Below are 19,113 nucleotides of genomic sequence, written 5' to 3' on the forward strand. Positions count from 1 at the left end.
GTCTTTTTGAAGTTGAAGAGTCCTAGAATACACTTTATTCACTCAGAAGGGGCAATGTAGTTTTATATAAGAAAGATTTTTGGTAGAAATTTAGAAAAACAACTGTTAGGACTAACGAAAAGATAAGTGCAAGCAACCAAAGCGGCAAAGAAAAAATTAGGTTATTGATAAGTATTAACAAACGAGTACGTGTTGATTATGTTTATTAAATTGCTTACAAGTTTTACGTCTTACCTACTCGACTGTCAGTCTCAAAGAGTACGAGTCGTTACAAGAAATATCCATGCCTACGCTACGCGCAGTCGCATTTCATAACGTCTTACTATTGACCTACTTCCTACTTAACCTACTGTACACTTAACCTACGCCTTAATTAATACATTACATATCCCCCCATTTAAGATTAGTACATTTAAAAAAAAAAACCCGAATGCGCCTAATATTAATTCCTAATCTCTGTAGCGTGCTGGGATGTTACAAGAACGCTTTGGTCTATCGCGTACCGGAATGACTGGAATAGGATTGGGTTGCGGTTCGAGAGATGGTGTTTGTTCTGGTAGTGGCGGTGTGGCTGACGGCATTGTTGGTTCCCCAGGCATCTTCCTTTGTGGTACTTCTTGGTTTGTATTCGCTGATTGTACTGTCTCTGACTTGCTGTCCTCAGTGCTTGGTGCTTCAATTCTTTTTCTCATTTGGTCAACGTGTCTCCTCCATTTTTGTCCATCTGGTAATTCGCACGTGTAGTTTCGTGGTCCCAGTATGTCGATGACCTTTGCTTCCTGCCAAGTTTTGGTATTAGGCTTCCGATAATCCCGAATCCAAACTATACTTCCCTTCTCAAATGTTGGAGAATCTCGACCTTTATGGTTAAATTGCCTTTCTGTGTCTCGGTTTGTGTCAGGTCTCATTAAGTTGAGCGTCGTGTGGAGATGTCTACCCAGCATCAATTTCGCTGGCGTTTCATTCGTTTGACAGTGCGTGGAATTTCTATACCAGAATAAATACCTGCTGACAAGAGTGTCTGTCGAAACGTGTCGGTTTCTTTGGTCTAAAAGCGCTGCCTTGAAGCCTTTCTTAAAACTCTTTACTGCATTTTCTGCTGCTCCATTTGTCTCTGGTTTGTACGGCGGTCCGGTAACGTGCCTTATTCCATTTCTTTTTAAGAAAATTGAAAATTCCTCGGATGTGAGCTGTGTGCCGTTGTCTGACACCAAAGTCTCTGGAATTCCCCATCTTGCACATGTTTCCCTGATTTTGCTAATTGTTGCAGCGGACGTGATTGAGTTCATTTTAAAAATTTCAGGCCATTTACTATAAGCATCCAACATAATGAGGTAGTGGCTGTTATTAATCGGTCCAAGGAAATCGATGTGCACTCTTTGCCACGGACGCGTTGGTCTATTCCACGGAATTGGGATCGCTTTCTGAGGTTCCCTTGCGACTTTATTGCATGGAATGCAGCTACGAGCTATGTTCTCAATGTCCTTGTCCAAATTCGGCCACCAAAAATAGGCTCTGGCTATTGATTTCATTTTGACAATACCCAGGTGACTGCTGTGTAGTTCCTCTAACAGGTGGTGCTGCAGCTTTCTGGGCACAATTACTCTGTAGCCCCACATCAGACATCCCTGTTCGCAGGTTATCTCGTCTTTCCTCTGGACGAACGGTTTTAGGAAATCGTCTGTTTTTTGCTCTGGCCACCCCTCAGTTACGAACTTTACGATCTTACTCAGCGTGGGATCACGACGTGTGTCTCGCGATACCGCGGTGTGTGTGACTGGCATTCCCTCTGCAATCACTAGGTTGAGGTGTGTTGTCTCCGTAACCTCCTCAGACTCACCTGGTGTTTCTGAGTACAGTGGATGTCTTGACAACATGTCAGCTACACTGTTCTCCTGGCCTTTGACGTATTTGATTTTGTATTGGAATCCGGACAGATAGAGTGCCCACCGTTGGAATCTAGCTGATACTATTTGTGGTATTCCTTTTTGCTCTCCGAAAAGGTAGATTAGTGGCTTGTGATCCGTGTGTATTTCAAAGCTATGCCCTAGAAGATATGTCCTGAGTTTTGATGTCGCCCAGTAAATCGCCAAAGCCTCTTTATCAAGAACCGAATAATTGCCTTCTGCCTTGCTTAGCGTCCTGGAAATGAAGGCTATTGGTTTCAAGTCCCCATTCGTCGTCTTGTGTGATAAGGTGGCTGCAATTCCATAATGTGAGGCGTCCGTTGATAGAATTATCGGTCGTGAAGGGTCGAAGTGCTCTAGTACCCTATCTGACGCTATTTCTTGTTTGATGAGGTTAAATGCTTTTTCGCAACCCTGATCCCAAGCAAATTTCCTGTCGCTTTTTAACAGCTCGTAAAGAGGCCTCATTATTCCCGCAAATTCTGGTACAAACCTGCTGTAGTAATTTACTAAGCCAACAAAACTCTTTACCTGCCGCACATCTCTTGGCCTGGGTGCTTCAAGCATGGCTCTGATCTTGTCCTTGTTGGTTTTTAAACCCTCTCTTGAGATTACATATCCTAAGTATTTTATCTCATTTTTGAAAAATTCGCACTTTGATAATTTCAACACAAAGCCTGCCTCTTTCAGCCTTAGGAACACCTGCCTCAGGTTGTTTTTATGCTCTTGCCTGGTCTTTCCAGTGACTAGTATGTCATCTAAAAAGTTTGTCACCCCTCCGAGTCCGCTTAACGTTTGTTCTAATGTGCGCTGAAATATTGCGCTTGCTGGTACGATCCCGAAGGGGAGCCTATTTACCTTGTATAGACCCTTGTGCGTGCTCCATGCCAGTAATTTGGCTGATTCCTGGTCCACGACTAACTGATTGTATGCGTCGCTTAAGTCAATCTTGGTGAACGATTCACCCCCATTCAACTGCATAAATATTTCCTCTATTCTAGGCAAGGGGTATTTCACCTCTCTGAGATGCCTGTTCACCGTCACTTTGTAATCGCCACAAATTCGGATGCTACCATTTGCCTTTAATACCGGAACAATTGGTGTCCCCCAATCTCCGTGCTCAATGGGAGAAATTACACCTTTCTCTTCCAACCGCTGTAGTTCTGCTTCCACTTTTGATTTATAGGATAAGGGTAGGGCTCTAGGTTTATGATAAATGGGTTGGGTGCTGTCGGATTTTAGTTCTAGTATAAACGTCCTGTGCTTGTAACATCCCAATTGCTCTGAAAATAGATTATTAAATTCATCGGCAAAAATTTTTGTATCGGCGCCTAAGCTATTAATTTCACAATCGTTATTTATTAATGTAAATTTGAATTTACTTAAAAAGTCCCGGCCTAACAAATTGTTGTCCCCTGTCTTATCTACTACATGAAATATAAAATCATTGTGTACCACATTTTTATACCTTAACGTAGCCTTTATGTAGCCCTTATTGGCAACAGTATCTCCCGAGTATGATTTTAATTTAAGTCTGCTTTTAAACAATGGACATGCAGTCTTAAAATACTGGTTATAACACTCCTCTGTTATGACGGATAAGGTTGCTCCACAGTCGATCTGTATTGGCAACCTCACATTGTTTACACTAACCTGCAGCTTCATTGGTTCCTCCACTTGAAAGTCTAAATTAAAAATTTGTGCCTCTTCAAAATCTTCTTCCGCTTCTATGGCGTTTTGTGTAGCTCTTGACCTACAGACCTTGGCTAAATGACCCACTTTATGGCAAGAGTTGCATTTGTACGTTGCGTATTTGCACCTCTGGTTCCCTGTATGTGCGGCTCCACATGCTTTACAAGACCACCTCCTTGGATTGTTCCCATTTCTGCGTCCTTCGAGTACTCCTGACGTGTTGTTTGCGTTGCCCGAAAATTCTGGATTCCACCTTTCTTTTCGGACCAGATTAATCTCCTTGTCAGCCTTGATGGTGGTTTCTCTCGCTAGTGCGATTTCCAAGAGATTTTCTAGTGACTTGCTCGGCTTTTCCTCGCACAGTCGGTCTCGAATTGGGCCCTTTCGCATACCGCACACGAATTTGTCTTTGAGGACGTTCCCCAGGTCCGTACCGAAGTCGCAATTCGTTGAGAGATTGTGTATTCGCACGTGCCAATCGTTCACGGTCTCTTCTTCCAACTGCTTCGCGTCGTAGAATTCTAACCTCTCTCCGAAAACGCACGTGGTCGGAGAAAAATGCTTCTTCAAGTGGTTGCAGAGCTCTTCGTACGTCTTGTCTTTAGGGGCTTTTGGTGTGCACAGGTCTCTGAGTATCTTGTAAGTATCTTGGCCAATTAAACTGATCAACGCCGCTACTCGCTTCTTAGATGCTTCCGTGTCCTTGATGTCATTTATTTCGAAGTATTGCTCGAGCTGTTCTTGGTATAAAATCCAGCTGTCCACACGTGGATTGAAATTTTGTATCGAACCAATCATCTTCGTTGTTCTTCTTTTTAATCCTCGTCGCCAGTGATAAGTATTAACAAACGAGTACGTGTTGATTATGTTTATTAAATTGCTTACAAGTTTTACGTCTTACCTACTCGACTGTCAGTCTCAAAGAGGACGAGTCGTTACAAGAAATATCCATGCCTACGCTACGCGCAGTCGCATTTCATAACGTCTTACTATTGACCTACTTCCTACTTAACCTACTGTACACTTAACCTACGCCTTAATTAATACATTACAGTTATATTTATGTTGACTATGCATGGCTATGAGGCTAGTTGCTAGACAAGCTATATACCTTTCAAGTTCTGGTTACACAACACGTGTCACTGCTGACGCAAGCTTCATGAGACATGAGTAACTAGAGCAGAAATTTGAAAAATCACGCGGAATAACCTACTACTAATAATGCATTGTCTTTCTACAACTTATTTTAGTAAGGTGATGTATGAATAGCAATAACTTTTAACTGATGTTCTGTTCTTATTAAATCATTATCACCGTTTTGCCAAATTTTCAAAGAAATTCGTTGTGTAGATCTTGTAAAAATCATTTCCAAAATATTTTTTTTATTATAAGCTTTGTGTACAATAAGAATGCAAATGTCTATCGAGTTGGCTTAAAGCAATAGGAATTTTTTATGTTGTAAACTAATGTAATCAGAAATATGTGGTTTATTTATTCATTAAAATTTAACACTAATGAGTTTGTAAAATTTTGTACAGTATAGTAAAAGGTTCCTCTTTTCCGATTTTTCTTAACCGACTTTTAATCTTAGTAATTATCTCTTGGACAATCTCAATCAAGTGACAGACTTAAAAGAACCTGAAGAATGTTTGATAACATGTTTGATTGTATTCGAAGTTACTTTTTCCGAAAGCACAACTTAAACAAGGACTTTCAGTGAATTAGGGAAGGGTTCCCTGTTAGGTTGTCAGTTTAGGAATGTTGATAGTGCAAGTAGTCTTCAAAAAGGTTACATCTTGTTCGAGGTTATGAGTGTAAACATGTGTTAAAATGAGTACGTAATTTTGTAAATGAATGGCATTCGGTGCCATGGTCCGCCTTCAAGAGGCGTAATTAGTGAAAGATCAGTTAATTTACGATTTTCTAATCAGATATGTGAAACTTCGAAGAATTTGTATTATTTTAATTTTATTCTTTTTAAATTCATGGCTTATGTTAACATTTTTAACTGTTCATGGTTCTAATACAATTTAACAACAATAAATGTAATGTTCACGTAAACATGTGGGGGAAGTTCATTTATTTAGGACAGGTGCTTGCATTTATTTAAGTAATTACAATATCCACACTTCATAACTGCGTACTCCTTATTTATAATAATTCATTTGTTCATTTAGTTGATCCATTTTGAGAGAATGGACCTTGAAGATTATTATCACTTAAATTAATATCATCGTCGACTCGAAATAACAGGGGTATTTTAAGTTTATTTTGTCTTATAGATTTTGCGCTTGTTTTGTGTTTATTTCGTATGTGCTTTGTTTTATGTGATATGGGGATCTTTTGAGTCTGCGATGTAATCTTGATAAACTCCTTTGATTTAATCATTCACTTGAATTAATGCATAATTTAACATCATGTAAATTCTTTGTTGTTTCACATTTTGGATACAATATGGAGTAACCGAAGATTTGTTTGCTTTGTAATCTCAGTTATTTATTTAATCATCCTCGAAACTTTGGGATGACACATGTGGGACTTTGTTAAATCAACAATAATACCTACCTAGTACCTATACTACAAGCTAATGTTAATAATTTCGAATTCAAAGAAGTGACTTTTAATGAGGCTAGAAGTGCGATACATAGTTTAGTAGAGATGTGTTTTCCCTAACAATTAAAAATTGCTAAGGTTATTCCTGTTTTAAAAAAGAATGATCCAAATATTGTATCTAATTATAGACCAATATCTCATGTACCCATTTTAAGTAAAATATTTGAGACCATTCTTAAAATATAACTTAGTGCACATCTGGAAGGGAACGATTTCCTGCAATTTGGTTTTCGTAATAATAGATCCATGAGTTTAGCTGTTAGTCCACCTTGTAATGAAGTTCTTCAAGCCTTTGAAAAAAAAGTTACTCTGCAATGTTAAGTTTTGACTTATCTAAAGCCTTCGATTGTGTCGACCACTGTATTCTTTTACAGGAGCTGAAATATTATTCGGTCAATACGAACAGTATAATGTTAATTGGATCCTACTTGCGCACAAGAACTCATAATGTCCACTTTAACAATGTTAATACAGCTGTCGAGAAAATATATGGGTGTTCCGCAGGGTTCGATACTTGGACCTTTGCTTTTCTTAATATATATTAATGACCTTCCAAATTGTATTACCAATGGCAAATGTATTCTCTTTGCCGGTGATACCTCAGTTATTATAAATAAGTAATAGAAATCCAGTTGAAGTAAAATTAGTTAAGTGTGCCGTTCAGTCTGATGTATTTACATTTTTTGCCGGTAACAAACTTACACCTAATATCTACCTAGCATTTATACTCTTGAGTGTTTAACTTATATGTATAAACATGTGTCAAATTATTCTATTTTTGACTATGCCTATACCACGAGAAATAAGCATGCTATTCAGATGGATTTTCTCAGGTTAAGCAAAACTAGAAGTAGCACATTCTATTATTGTATTAACTTTTACAATGTTCTATCATTATATGTACAAGAGAGTAGTTTCATAACCTTTAAAAAGTTAATTAAAAGGTGTTTAACTGAAAACGCTTTCTATAACTTTGTTGAATTTTTTGAATATTGCTCTGTATATAAATGTTTATAATTATAAAAACTTCTTTGTAAATTTAAGCATAATAAAGCATATTAATATTATTATTATTAATAATAATAAAATGAATGAGTTGAAGTTCATCGGTCAATTGCAACAGTGTTAGGAGGGGGGCTTTAAAGTAAGTTGTCTGGTACACCTTTTTTTCCAAATTCCTGGGGTCCCTACATACTTCTTTGTGCAATGCGCTTGCCTTTTCTTTTGGTAGTTGCTGGTACTTCGCGAGGAACCGGATGATGCGATCAATTATGTAACAGCCCTTGCGAGAATGAATATGTGTTGAAATTCGTAAATCTTACAACATGACGAAACGTTGAAAACTGGGAAAGCTCGATCGCCTTGATCAAAGACATCGATCGTTTAACCGTGTTCCATGATTTGAACCCCTGATGCAGATTTTGATTTTGTTGATTTTTAATTTAAATTGTCTTACCATCCAGTTACTTTAAGATTTTTCTTCTTTTTGTGTGTGTTTAAATTTGTGATGTTAATATTTGTAGCGATTTGTAACATTTTCATTTTGATTTTCGGTTATTTTTTTTAATCTTGGGGTTCACTACTTTGCCAAATAGAAAAAAAGACACACAAATTTTGAATTTTTGGCAAGTTTTAGAATTTTGTGCACGAATTGAAGACAACTGACACATGACAAGGTGAAATTTAAAAATGTTACAATTAAAAGAAAATAATCGAAAATTAGTTAAGAGAATTGAGAACAGAATTTCAGGACAAACAAGAAAAACAGAAAATTATCAAAAAATAAACAATCTGGGAGGACTAAAGTCAATTGAAGCAGACCTATAAATTTAAGAAAACAGAGTTGAAAGAGAAAGCTGTAGTTTATATAAAGGGACTCGGAAATGAGTTCTAATGAAGCAAGATAAGTATTTTTCGGAGAAAAACCAGAAGCATAAAATATTTTGGTCGAACTACGTGAATTCGTGAACAGACAGACAAGATGAAAATTATGATTCATACATATATACATATAAATAAATATATTAATACTTAGTTTTTAAAAATGCACAATATCATTCATGTGTGTTAAAAAATAGTAAGTCAGGCAGCCGGGATGCCTGAGGCACAACTGACATTGTTTCATAATAATCCGAACAGAATTCATTAGCACTTTCAGCTCTTTATGACCTATCGTAAATCATTTAGACCAAGATAAAACAGAATATGCAATTCTTAAGTTTTCAAATTTAGAGGTTAACCTTTTTCGATTAATATTATTATTCTCTTCGAAGCTTTATATAGCTTTACACAAACAACGTCTAATAAAAATGTCACAACAGACACATAGTTCCAGCTTATGTGATCAAAGAAACTTTAGGAGCATATTTAATACCCCATCCAATGAGGTGCAATTAAATGTTTGATGTTTGTTGTTAAGAGTGCTACTACCCTGAAATCGACAAAAAATAGTACCCGTTGTTCCTCTACAAGAATTAATGGTTAAATAATAGCTTGCAGCGTTTAGAGAAAAAACTAATTACTGTTTTGTTAAAAACTGTTTTTTGAGTGGTTTTCATGATTATCAAAGAGGAAGAATGAAACTGTGTTTACATAGTGTTATTTCTTTAATAACAATAAATAAACTGTCAAAATATTGATCTAATAGTTAATACTAAGTCATGAAAGTACTTTACGTCAGTGTTTTCTTTTCTGTTACATAAATTTTCTTCATGCAACTGTTACCCACTCAACATTATGAAACACATAGCCAAATAGAAAAACAATAATTTTTAATATCGTTAGTATACGGCGTCATTTTACGATTGATTCATAATATTTTGTACGTTTTTGATGGAATTTATACAGCAAAACTCTTGAGACGACCTCATCGAGTTTTTGAGGGGAATGAAGAGATACTTTTTGTTCAGCGAATTACCATATTTACAATAACTTTGAAACATCTGCAAAATTTCAGAGGAGTCGATTTTATAGTTTCCTAATTGTTTAATAGTTCTTGTAGTCTAGATATCTCGAGTAAACAAGTCAGGCGGTTTCATAAACCACAAGCATAAGTATGTTATTAAATAACATTTATTATGAAAAATTTTTAGATGACATTTTTAAATTTTTGTCTACGGTAACTAGACAAATTATTGTAGTTAGCATTTTACGATCTACACGATATTCATAAACTACGTATAAAATTTCACAGCAATCAGTCCAGTAGTTTTGGAGATTGTCTGTCTAATAACATACTGGTCAACAGACCACGGAGAGACGACAGACAATATACAGACGAAAACGGGAGACTTTTCTCCATACTCCAGGAATCATGAAATATCGAAAAAACATGGAAAGCAACCGGCAAGAGGCAGGCAGGCGACGGACAGACGACAAATAGACGGAAACACGACACTCACTTTTTCATATTCTATAGCTAGGAATAGGTATGTAAATTTGTATAAAATTACTTTGTTACTACAATAAAATTTATTGTCTCTATTTTCCTCATCTGATCACGTGTTTATTAACTGGAAGAATAAAGAAGCAAAGTAAACAAGCACTTAAATTTTTTCACACCCCATTTATCACTAAAACCTGTCAATTCACCTCAGTTTCAGTTTCACTTTGGATATTCTGCGTACTAGTTATTGGAAATTTTAAACGAACCTCTCAGTTAACACGCTAATTACAAGATGGATCTTCAACAACTGCACATGCAGTTGATATATCATAAATAATAGCTAATTACACATGAATACTTAATTAGCGTTGTGGCGCTATGTAAATTTATATAATACAAACATGTTAATTAGGAATAATATTATACGCCTAACAAAGATTTCATTATTCAAAATATTAACACATCAATAAATAATTATTTATCAGCGTAAACGCTTTAATTATCATTACAGGTCCAATCAACTTGTAATTGCAGTGAAGTACACTGTGTTTGGGTTTAAACCGTTCAAAACAAAGATTATTCGTTAAAACTGACAAAGAATATCCGACTCGTTGTATCAGAAAGCTTTGTTATTTTAAATTTTGATTAATCAAAGCAAGTTTCGTCGCAAATGTTTGACGAATTTCTAAAAGAACCGAGGGTAAGTAATCAACATCTATGATCAGCGCAATGCAGTAATAAACTTTTCAATTTTTAATTAAGTATAACCCAGTAAACACAGTTGTGATGTTGACGTGACAGGTACGTACTCACAAAAGAACAATAAGTACATCGCATGATTATGTCTTAACGATATACCTGGAACGTAAGCTATATAACATCACAATGGAGCACTCATGCTATGTAACAAACACGTAATGTTGACTACATTTACTAGATATCTCATTATTATGTCGCAGCGATATAGCTTGCATATAAGCATTTAAACATCACACTGTGGTACTCCTGTTATGTAACTAACACCTAGTGTTAACTGCATTTACTAGATATCTCATTATTGTGTCGCAGCGATATAGTTGGCAGGTATACATTGTAACATCACAATGGAGTACTACGGTTATGTAACCAATAAATAATGTTAACTGTAGTTACTAGATATCTGATTAATATATATATACATGCTTCGGAATGTTTTATTTTTATTAGTTAATTATGCAGAGTGTTTTTCAGTTGATTTTACAAAATGGCATGTTAAATCGAAAATTAACGTTTCTGACAGGGCAACACCAAAAAACATTTAAAAACATACATATCGAGTATTATATAGCTCTATTTTATATTTATTATTTATGTTTGTGTTGCAAGTAAATAGTATATTCATAAACAAAAGATGCTGAGTCTTAAAAAAAGAAATTTCTTCCTTGTCTTAAATCTTGCACAAGCGAGATGACGCCAATAGTGAGTTGCTCTTAATTTTTTTTTTTTTCATATTATATTTCCTGTAATTATATTTATTTATAATTTTATTTTTATATGTCCATAACGACCTGCGCTTTATAAAACAGAGCAAGAGACTTAATGCACATAGTTTATGATCAGAATTAAAAAATGTCCCATCTACCAGGTAATACGAATTAAGACTAGTAATGAGACATTATTTTTTAACCTCTGCGTATGCGTCACTCCCAAAAAGGAACAATTATACATATACAGAATTTTGAAATGAGCTCGAAAAATAAAATGATATATTTCATTATTTTATTAATTCTAATGCAAAATATGTTGATCGGCAACAAAAGCAACAAAAAGAAAAAAATCTAAATTAAAAAACTAATCTATTTCAAGGTCAGCGATATCGTTCTTAAATAAAAATGAATTAAATAATTTCTTCACTTTGATCGTAAGAAAAATAAATAATAATTTGAATACGAAACAATAATTGATCATCGAGTTTTGTGTATTGACTTTCGCATTCAGTTATAGGTATATCTGTTTAACATTAAATTTTCAAAAGTTTAGATTTTTCCAATGTAATCTTGGGCTCTAAAATAAACTGGTAATGTATAATGTATAATTATAATTGAGTATTTTCGTGGTTGATCTTTAAATTATTATTTATTCAAAAAATTCACTTAATTTCATATCCAATATGTAACTAACTGAAAACTGATAATAAAGCAGCAGATATGACGAAATAGTGTAGACTTTTTTTAATGTCGGTAATAGAGTGTATGTATAATAACTAGAGAGCGGAAAATATGCAGCAAAATTTTGGGAAATATGATCATATGACATGCATCAAATTTATGCAAATATGCAATAACTTTCTTAATATATGCAGAGATATGCAGTTGCACATGCTCCAAAAATAAAAAAAAGCGTAATAACCGAACTAAATTTATTTACAAATTGCAAAAACACCTTAGCTTTTATTACAAAAAAATACATAAATCACATTGCAAAGTGTTTAATTAGATCTCACTGACAAATAAATGACATTTTTTAAGATCATATTGTTATACTCAAAAATAAATATAGGTAAACAGAACGAATTAAAAAATAGTAGTAATCGACTATTTAATTACTATTTTGGTAACAATTTATTTTTAAATATTTTTCGAAATATTCTAACAAAAATTTTTCCGGTGATTCTAAAGTATGTATTTGTAAATAGAAAAACTGCGTACTGCGTCCAGATGTAAAAATACTTATCGGATTAGAACAGGCACAACAAAACACAGTTCCTTCTTGAAGAATAAGTTCAGGAAAAGGTTTAATTCATAAATTAATTTGAGTTATCTACATATTGACACACATCTCTATCGCTTTAAATACTTAAATGCAAACTCACGATGAAAAATAATAGGATAACGTCCCTTCGACCACCATAAAACATACATACCATTAATACACTTAAGTAACGAACAAAAATATTGAAATAAATGGTATTTCCAAAAGTAATTAGGAGCCGAATTTACCTGGAAGGATGGCTTAACACCCGGTGGTTCCTCCAAACTACTATAAAACCCAAACCTTTCCCAGTTATTTGAAGCTCAGGACAATATTTGCAACATGATTCATGAAATTTCGTTTTTCTAGAAAAATGCCGATCGAATGGCATTTTTTTTTTCAAAGTAGCACAAAAATTGATAAAAATGCAAAATATGCACCCGTTACGTGAGCAGCAGAAGGCAAATATATGCAAATATGCAATTTTTTTTATAGCTGTATTCATTTTTAATTAGCATGATTCGTTCACATATTAAATATCAAGACTTATATACAAAAAATAACGGATACCTATGCAAATTTCATAAAATCCGCTCTCTAATAATAACCAATACATCGGGTATGTTTCTGTTGTTGTCTTCGTTCGACACCACTGTATTTACAGTATTTAAGCAGGTATACGTTTCCGCCCCTAAAATCCCACGTTCGGCATCCTTTGCCCATGTAAATACAGTACCTGGAATGAAAACAGAAACAGAAATAGTTTTACAACACCTTATCAAAATTTAAAAAAACCACTATGGTATTATTTGAAATTTATTGTTAAAGATTATATGGTCAATTAGATGTGGGTCGTCGTATTCTTTAAAAAGTGACATTCGTCAGTGAGTTCGTAATGCTTAATTAATAATTATATTCAGAGCGAAAAATACAACGGCTTTATTAGAAATACACCAAAGACAAGTTTTTTTCATTGTAATAATTTCTAAGAATTATTTCTGTAAACTTGTTCACTTGAAATGTTATTTTGTAAGTACCTGCTTGGCAAATTATAAATAGAACATCTGTAAGGTGACCAGATTTCAAAAGTCCAAAATCGGAACATTAGTTTCCATTTCCATCGTAATCTGATATATAACTGCTTTGAAAATTTTTAGGTGTAATATACTAACAGTACTGACATCTGCTGACATTTAAAACAGTGCTGATAACCGTATCGATACAAGTTTTGTTCCCAATTTTTCACAAAATAAAATTACTATTCATGAAAATTAGTGATTTATCCGAGGATTTATCTTTATTCTTATCAGATTTATAGAAATCGGAACATTCACGGAACGAATGTTTTAATCGGAACATTTATTGAACGAAATTTGAAATCGGAATTATTAGACTATTGAAATCGGTACAGTTCCGATCAAATCGGTACGTCTGGTCACCTTAAACATCTGGGGTAATATAGGAAAGACCCAACGACACAAACAAAGCCATAAAAATTCTTTGCCCATTGTCCCTGAAACGGGACAAGGTTTTGAAGAGTTCATTCGTCGAATTTTGATTTTATAAAGACGTTTATAAAGCGATGATGGGTAGCAAAAAAACTAGAGAGTGGTTAATTTTGATTTTATTAAATTTATTTTATCTAATGAAAAAATAACGCTCAATTTCTGCATTTATTATCCACCAGATGTTTGGAGGGCGCAGTCGGACCTTTGTTGGTTTGGTTTGTCTATGAGTCGGACGATCCCTTTTTTCCGTATTTATGGTTATTGCACTTCATACTCACAGTGAAGCTGTCGAATTCCATTTAGCCATTTGGTTCACAACCACCGAACCTTTCTCGTGAATCCGTAACTCACTTCATTTTTAATGCAGTTTTATGAAATTGTGCCATTCAGTGTGGGTTGAATTTACACTAGGTAAGTTAATATAATTCTAATGAAGTAATCATTTTAATTTTTACATGCTTCTGTTGTTTTTGATAACTGTACGTAAATAACAACAACAGTTTTTTCAGACAAGCTGGAAATACCACCATTAATCACTGAAGATACTCCCGCTGATTTTGATGAACTTACGGTGATTGTTTTTGAAAGTGAGGCGCTTTGCCATAACATGTTGCAAAGGTATGTTACTGCAATTTTTTATGAAATAGGTGCTAATGAACATAATTTTACTCTAGACTTGAAACAAATACAAAAAATATGTGCGAAACAAAAGAAATTCTAAAGGAAACGGGTGAACAAATCTCCAATATGAAAACGTCATCAAATGTGACAAATCAAAAAGAAAACAGTAATAGAAGATATGCCGCCAAGACCACAGGTAAACAAATTTTGAGGAATTAGAAGATTATCTCTGCCTACTACAACAAGCAGGTTTCTTTGTAAGTTAAAAAAATACAATTAGTCCAGTCAAATTAGCGATCAATCTCGGAATGAGAGATAATAAGCTGAATTTTCGTATATACCTTCATTTTAGCGTTCTAAAAGTTGTCTCAAAAGTCTCATAAAATCTCGTGTCTGCGTCGTAAGTTATTCAAGGTCAAAGGTCAAGAAAAACATTATATTGCGATTATCTCGGTTTCTATTGCTCTAATGATGTTAACACTTATTATCATAATTGTAGAGCACAAAATTTGGGACAAATTTTATTTGAAACATTTTTTGATACACTTAATCGTTTTTGAGATAGAGGGCAGTGGGCGCGCAGCGTTCATCCATACATACTGTAATACAATCAACCGTGAATATCTGTGAATACTACCTTGAATTTTGAAAAATTTGTATTATTTATCAGTTAATACATTGCATTTAATAACATCTTGCATATTTTCAATACATTTATTTAATGATACTTACCTACTTTGTGTAATTAAAAACTCTTTAAATGACATATTTATTGTAGGTATATCTTAGGTTAGATTATTATATATCTTAAAGTTATATTAATTTTTTCAAAGTAAATTTTAAGGAAGTAAAACGAGTTAATATATTTTAATTTTATCTTTATTCAGCAGCTGTACATTTCTTACGATTGAAATTGAATTGCAGTGAAAATCTATAAATTTTTAATAATTTATAGAACAAAAGTATCAATTTTCTTCTTCTTCACCGTCATCTTCTGGACGTTCGGGAATTTCTGTTTCATCGTCGTCATCTTCAGTGACCTGAATTGTTGTGTCCAGACCTTCCAGTTATAATCATGATAGAAAAATAAGTATTTAAAAACTTACACATTTTAAAGATATACCTAAATAAATTGAGATATACAATAAATATTTCATTAAATGAGTTTTTAATTACACAAAGTAGGTAAGTATTATTCTATGAATATATTGAAAATATGTAAAATGTTATTAAATACAATGTATTAATTGATTAATAAAACAAATTATTCAAAATTCAAGGTAGTATTCACATATATTCACGGTTGATTGCATTACAGTAAGTATGGACGAGCGCTGCGCGCTCACTGTCCTCTATCTCAACAACGATTGAGCGCATGCATTTTATATTTCATATAAAATTTGTCCCAAATTTTGTGTTCTACGATTATGATAATAATTGTTAACATCATTGGAGCAATAGAAACTGAGATAATTGCAAAAAACTGTTTTTCTTGACCTTTGACCTTGAATAACTTACGACGCAGACACGAGATTTTATGAGACTTTTGAGACAACTTTTAGAACGCCAAAATTAAGGCGTATACAAAAATTCAGCTTCTTGTCTCTCATTCCGAGGTTGATCCCTTTTTTATGCTAAAATGACTGGACTAAATATATTTATATGTACTTACATATAACATAATTTTGGATATTATATACAGGTAGATGCCTGTAATACTATAACACTTTTTAGGAACCTACTAAACATGACACATTTCGCTTAACACGTTACATGCATAGTGGGTTGCAGAAAAGTCTTATAGTGAAGCACCCTGTATGTTATACATACGCGGTGACTTCCAAATAGATTCGGAAAAAAAAATCCTTTAATTGTCACACGGATTCAAAGTAATTAAATTGCTGCTCCAGTTTGCAAAATCTTGTTAAATGTAAATGATGCGGCAATGATTTATTCAGTTTCCATTGTGACTAATTTTTTTGCTGTGTGTTGTTTAGATGAAAACAAATGGCACTGAATGAGGTGTAGATCTTGATATTTTTTCCCCTGAATTAGAACTAGATAAAAGAAATTACTTAAAATTTTCTCTACTTCGTGATGTTGTGGTTTTATTTTCCGAACTTATTTCAGAGTCACTCGATATATACACATAAAAATATTTTCTTCTTTTCTTATTTTAGGAACTGCTATTGTCCCAGATAGGTGGTAATGGGAAAAAGAACAATGTGGGGCGTATATTAAAAAAAAAAATCAGCGAATTTGCTGTAGCTTGTTTGTTCGGTAGGAAAATTCCAAAATGGCCGGGATAAAAACAATGAATATTATGAAAGGTATTTTTTTTTGCAATAAATATAATTATTACAATTTTTTTTTTTTGAAGAAATTACAATGAAGACCCATTCCGCAACAGAAAAAGAAGTAGAACAACGCTGCTCAGAGTGGCTACGGCATTCTAGTCAACGCCTGAAGAAAGAAAAAACGACAGTTTATAGTTTCTGTGTCTTTTTTTAAGTGTAAATTATATTGTATTATTTTCGAATTAGGAAATCATGCATATATTTATTTATTTATATTATGAATTTATATTAATTTTTGTATTTTATTACTTACTACATATTATATTTTTTCAAACATTGAATAAAATAATAATTTACTGTAAGCTCTAAATTTTACTCTCCATATCCATATCCCTAAATGGTAACTAGACTTTCTGAAATGCCTATTCATATCGCATAGATCATGTTAATAAAATATACTGAGAGTCATATGTTTACGATGTTGCGATATATACGTAACGTCTATGTCCATTTAATACGTTATATTGGCGTTTAAAATAAAACGTAACAGATACATCAAAATATAGAGAATCTAGCGACATACTAACACAACGTTATGATGATGTACCAGCGAGCACGTCTCTAGTCTGAAACAATGTGGATGTCACCAGTATGTTACAAGCATGGGTCACTGTTGATTACATTACATAGCACAGGGAAAGCAAATGTACGCAGTTTGGGATGTAACAGCTAACAAGATCGTAGACAGAGTTAAGTGGCATTAACATCGCTACGACGTAACTGTGTTTACTGGGAAACTAATTAGTTTTTGTTAAAAATGTTTCTTTAGTTTTTAAAAGACCAGCTATGAAATTCGTCCGTACCCATTTCTCCTGGAATAAAATAATCATTTCTAAATCGGTCACGAACTTTATTCCTTTACGACACAACATTACTTCTATATGGCAGGAATAAAGCGAAATAATGGCGAACTAGACCCATCCTCGGGTCCAATTCAAAAACATATGCGACCATTTTGCTATAAATTTTTCAGATAGTCGACGAAAACGTAATTGTTACAACCACAATCAAAAATAAATTGTCTGTGCGGTTACGAAGTTGTTGTACGGAAATTGTGTTTTCTTTGCTTCGTAGGTAATTGTGTTGAGTTGTTGTTGAGCGTGCATTTTAAGCTCCTTGCTAGACGTATGCAGTTTAACAAAGAAATATATGCTTACTTAAATTGCAAAAGTTAAGTACATAATGTTGATGAACTCTATAATGAAGGCAAATTATGTGCTTTATGTGAATGACAGATAAAGCTCGGGAGCTGGATATGTTATCAGTATATTTGCGTACTTGCGCTAAAAATTACTCGTTGCATTTCAAGAAATAAAAATTACGTTAACCGGAAAGGAAAACAAGCATGCAATGTAGCCATTTTCGTTTGGATTCTTTGTTTTTACAAAGTACTTAATCAAAATTAAAAAGAAACAGTGCACCATTTGTTACAATTTATGTATGTTGCAAATAAGAGCAAAAGTTAAAACTATTCTGTGGCTCATGTTACTCAATCCAATTATGTGTCAGTCATTTTTATTTAATTGTAGAGTGGAGTATATTTTAATTTTAGCTAAAATAATTACTGTAAATATGATGTTTTATGTAACTATTTACTTTATTTTAGTTAGGTTTGTGTTTTGTAATTATACATATTATATACATACAAAATTTCATTGTTTTGAAACTTTATTAGTTTGAAAAAAAAAAAATAGTCGAAGGTTGTTTTCAGCAATCATTTAATTTTCCGTCCTTTGACCGTTGGAAAACCTCGTATGAAACTATTTTACATGAATATTTTGACTGAAATAGTGAAAAATTTTGAATTATGTGTTGTGTCATCTGCCAAAAAATAAAATATTTTCGAACTATGTATTTAAATCGAGTTTTCTAATTTGTTTTTGGCGAATTGTACCTATGTAAAATTCGTAATTTCTTGTTCATGCACACAGTGCGAAAATTATGTTCTGCTAATGAACAACGTTGCGGTATTTTAATTAAGATTAATTTACTGTGCGATGCATCGATGAATAAAAACTCTGCAAAAAATGTCGGATATGGTATCGGCGAGAATTTTTTGTTTATATTTCGTGTTACGCATACGAATTCTGTCGGTTTTGACTTTGTTAGAGCATGTACGCTGTGTAAATTAGTTTGTTTAATAAATGGTTTACTTTTGTTAAAGATAATTTGATTTCGAGCTTAGAATGAAAAGTGAGTGTTGTCATGTGCTGATGGTCATGAGGAAGAAGTCTGCAAGAATCGGCGCGGAGGGAAAGGAAATCAGGATTTAAAGAGCAAGTGTTGCTACTGGGAGTATT

General features: G+C 33.6%; 1 protein-coding gene and 1 long non-coding RNA gene across 2 annotated transcripts; one reads left to right on the top strand and one right to left on the bottom strand.

The window, feature by feature from the left end:
* Positions 1-217: 217 nt before the first annotated feature.
* On the bottom strand, positions 218-4,397 carry LOC135131632 (uncharacterized protein K02A2.6-like). The gene is made up of 2 exons (XM_064059461.1): positions 1,841-4,397; positions 218-1,789 (listed from the first exon to the last, which is right to left on the bottom strand). The coding sequence occupies exons 1-2, from the start codon at positions 4,395-4,397 to the stop codon at positions 450-452; spliced, it is 3,897 nt and encodes a 1,298-aa protein (XP_063915531.1). The 3' UTR covers positions 218-449.
* Positions 4,398-14,018: 9,621 nt separating this feature from the next.
* On the top strand, positions 14,019-16,918 carry LOC135132884 (uncharacterized). The gene is made up of 4 exons (XR_010281103.1): positions 14,019-14,453; positions 14,510-14,713; positions 16,637-16,786; positions 16,837-16,918. It is a non-coding gene; the product is annotated as an uncharacterized LOC135132884 (long non-coding RNA).
* Positions 16,919-19,113: the final 2,195 nt, after the last annotated feature.

The sequence above is a fragment of the Zophobas morio genome, unplaced genomic scaffold, assembly GCF_036711695.1.
Source record: "Zophobas morio isolate AGI-343-1 ecotype UQ-CSIRO unplaced genomic scaffold, CSIRO_AGI_Zmor_V1 ptg000021l, whole genome shotgun sequence".
Taxonomy (NCBI): domain Eukaryota; kingdom Metazoa; phylum Arthropoda; class Insecta; order Coleoptera; family Tenebrionidae; genus Zophobas; species Zophobas morio.

Excerpts from the sequence above, each read along its gene's own strand:
- LOC135131632 (XM_064059461.1), bottom strand. The coding sequence starts at position 4,397 with ATGATTGGTTCGATACAAAATTTCAATCCACGTGTGGACAGCTGGATT. Across the intron at positions 1,790-1,840 it reads ACTGTACTCAGAAACACCAG|AGGGAATGCCAGTCACACAC; the intron begins GTGAGTCTGAGG and ends TAGTGATTGCAG.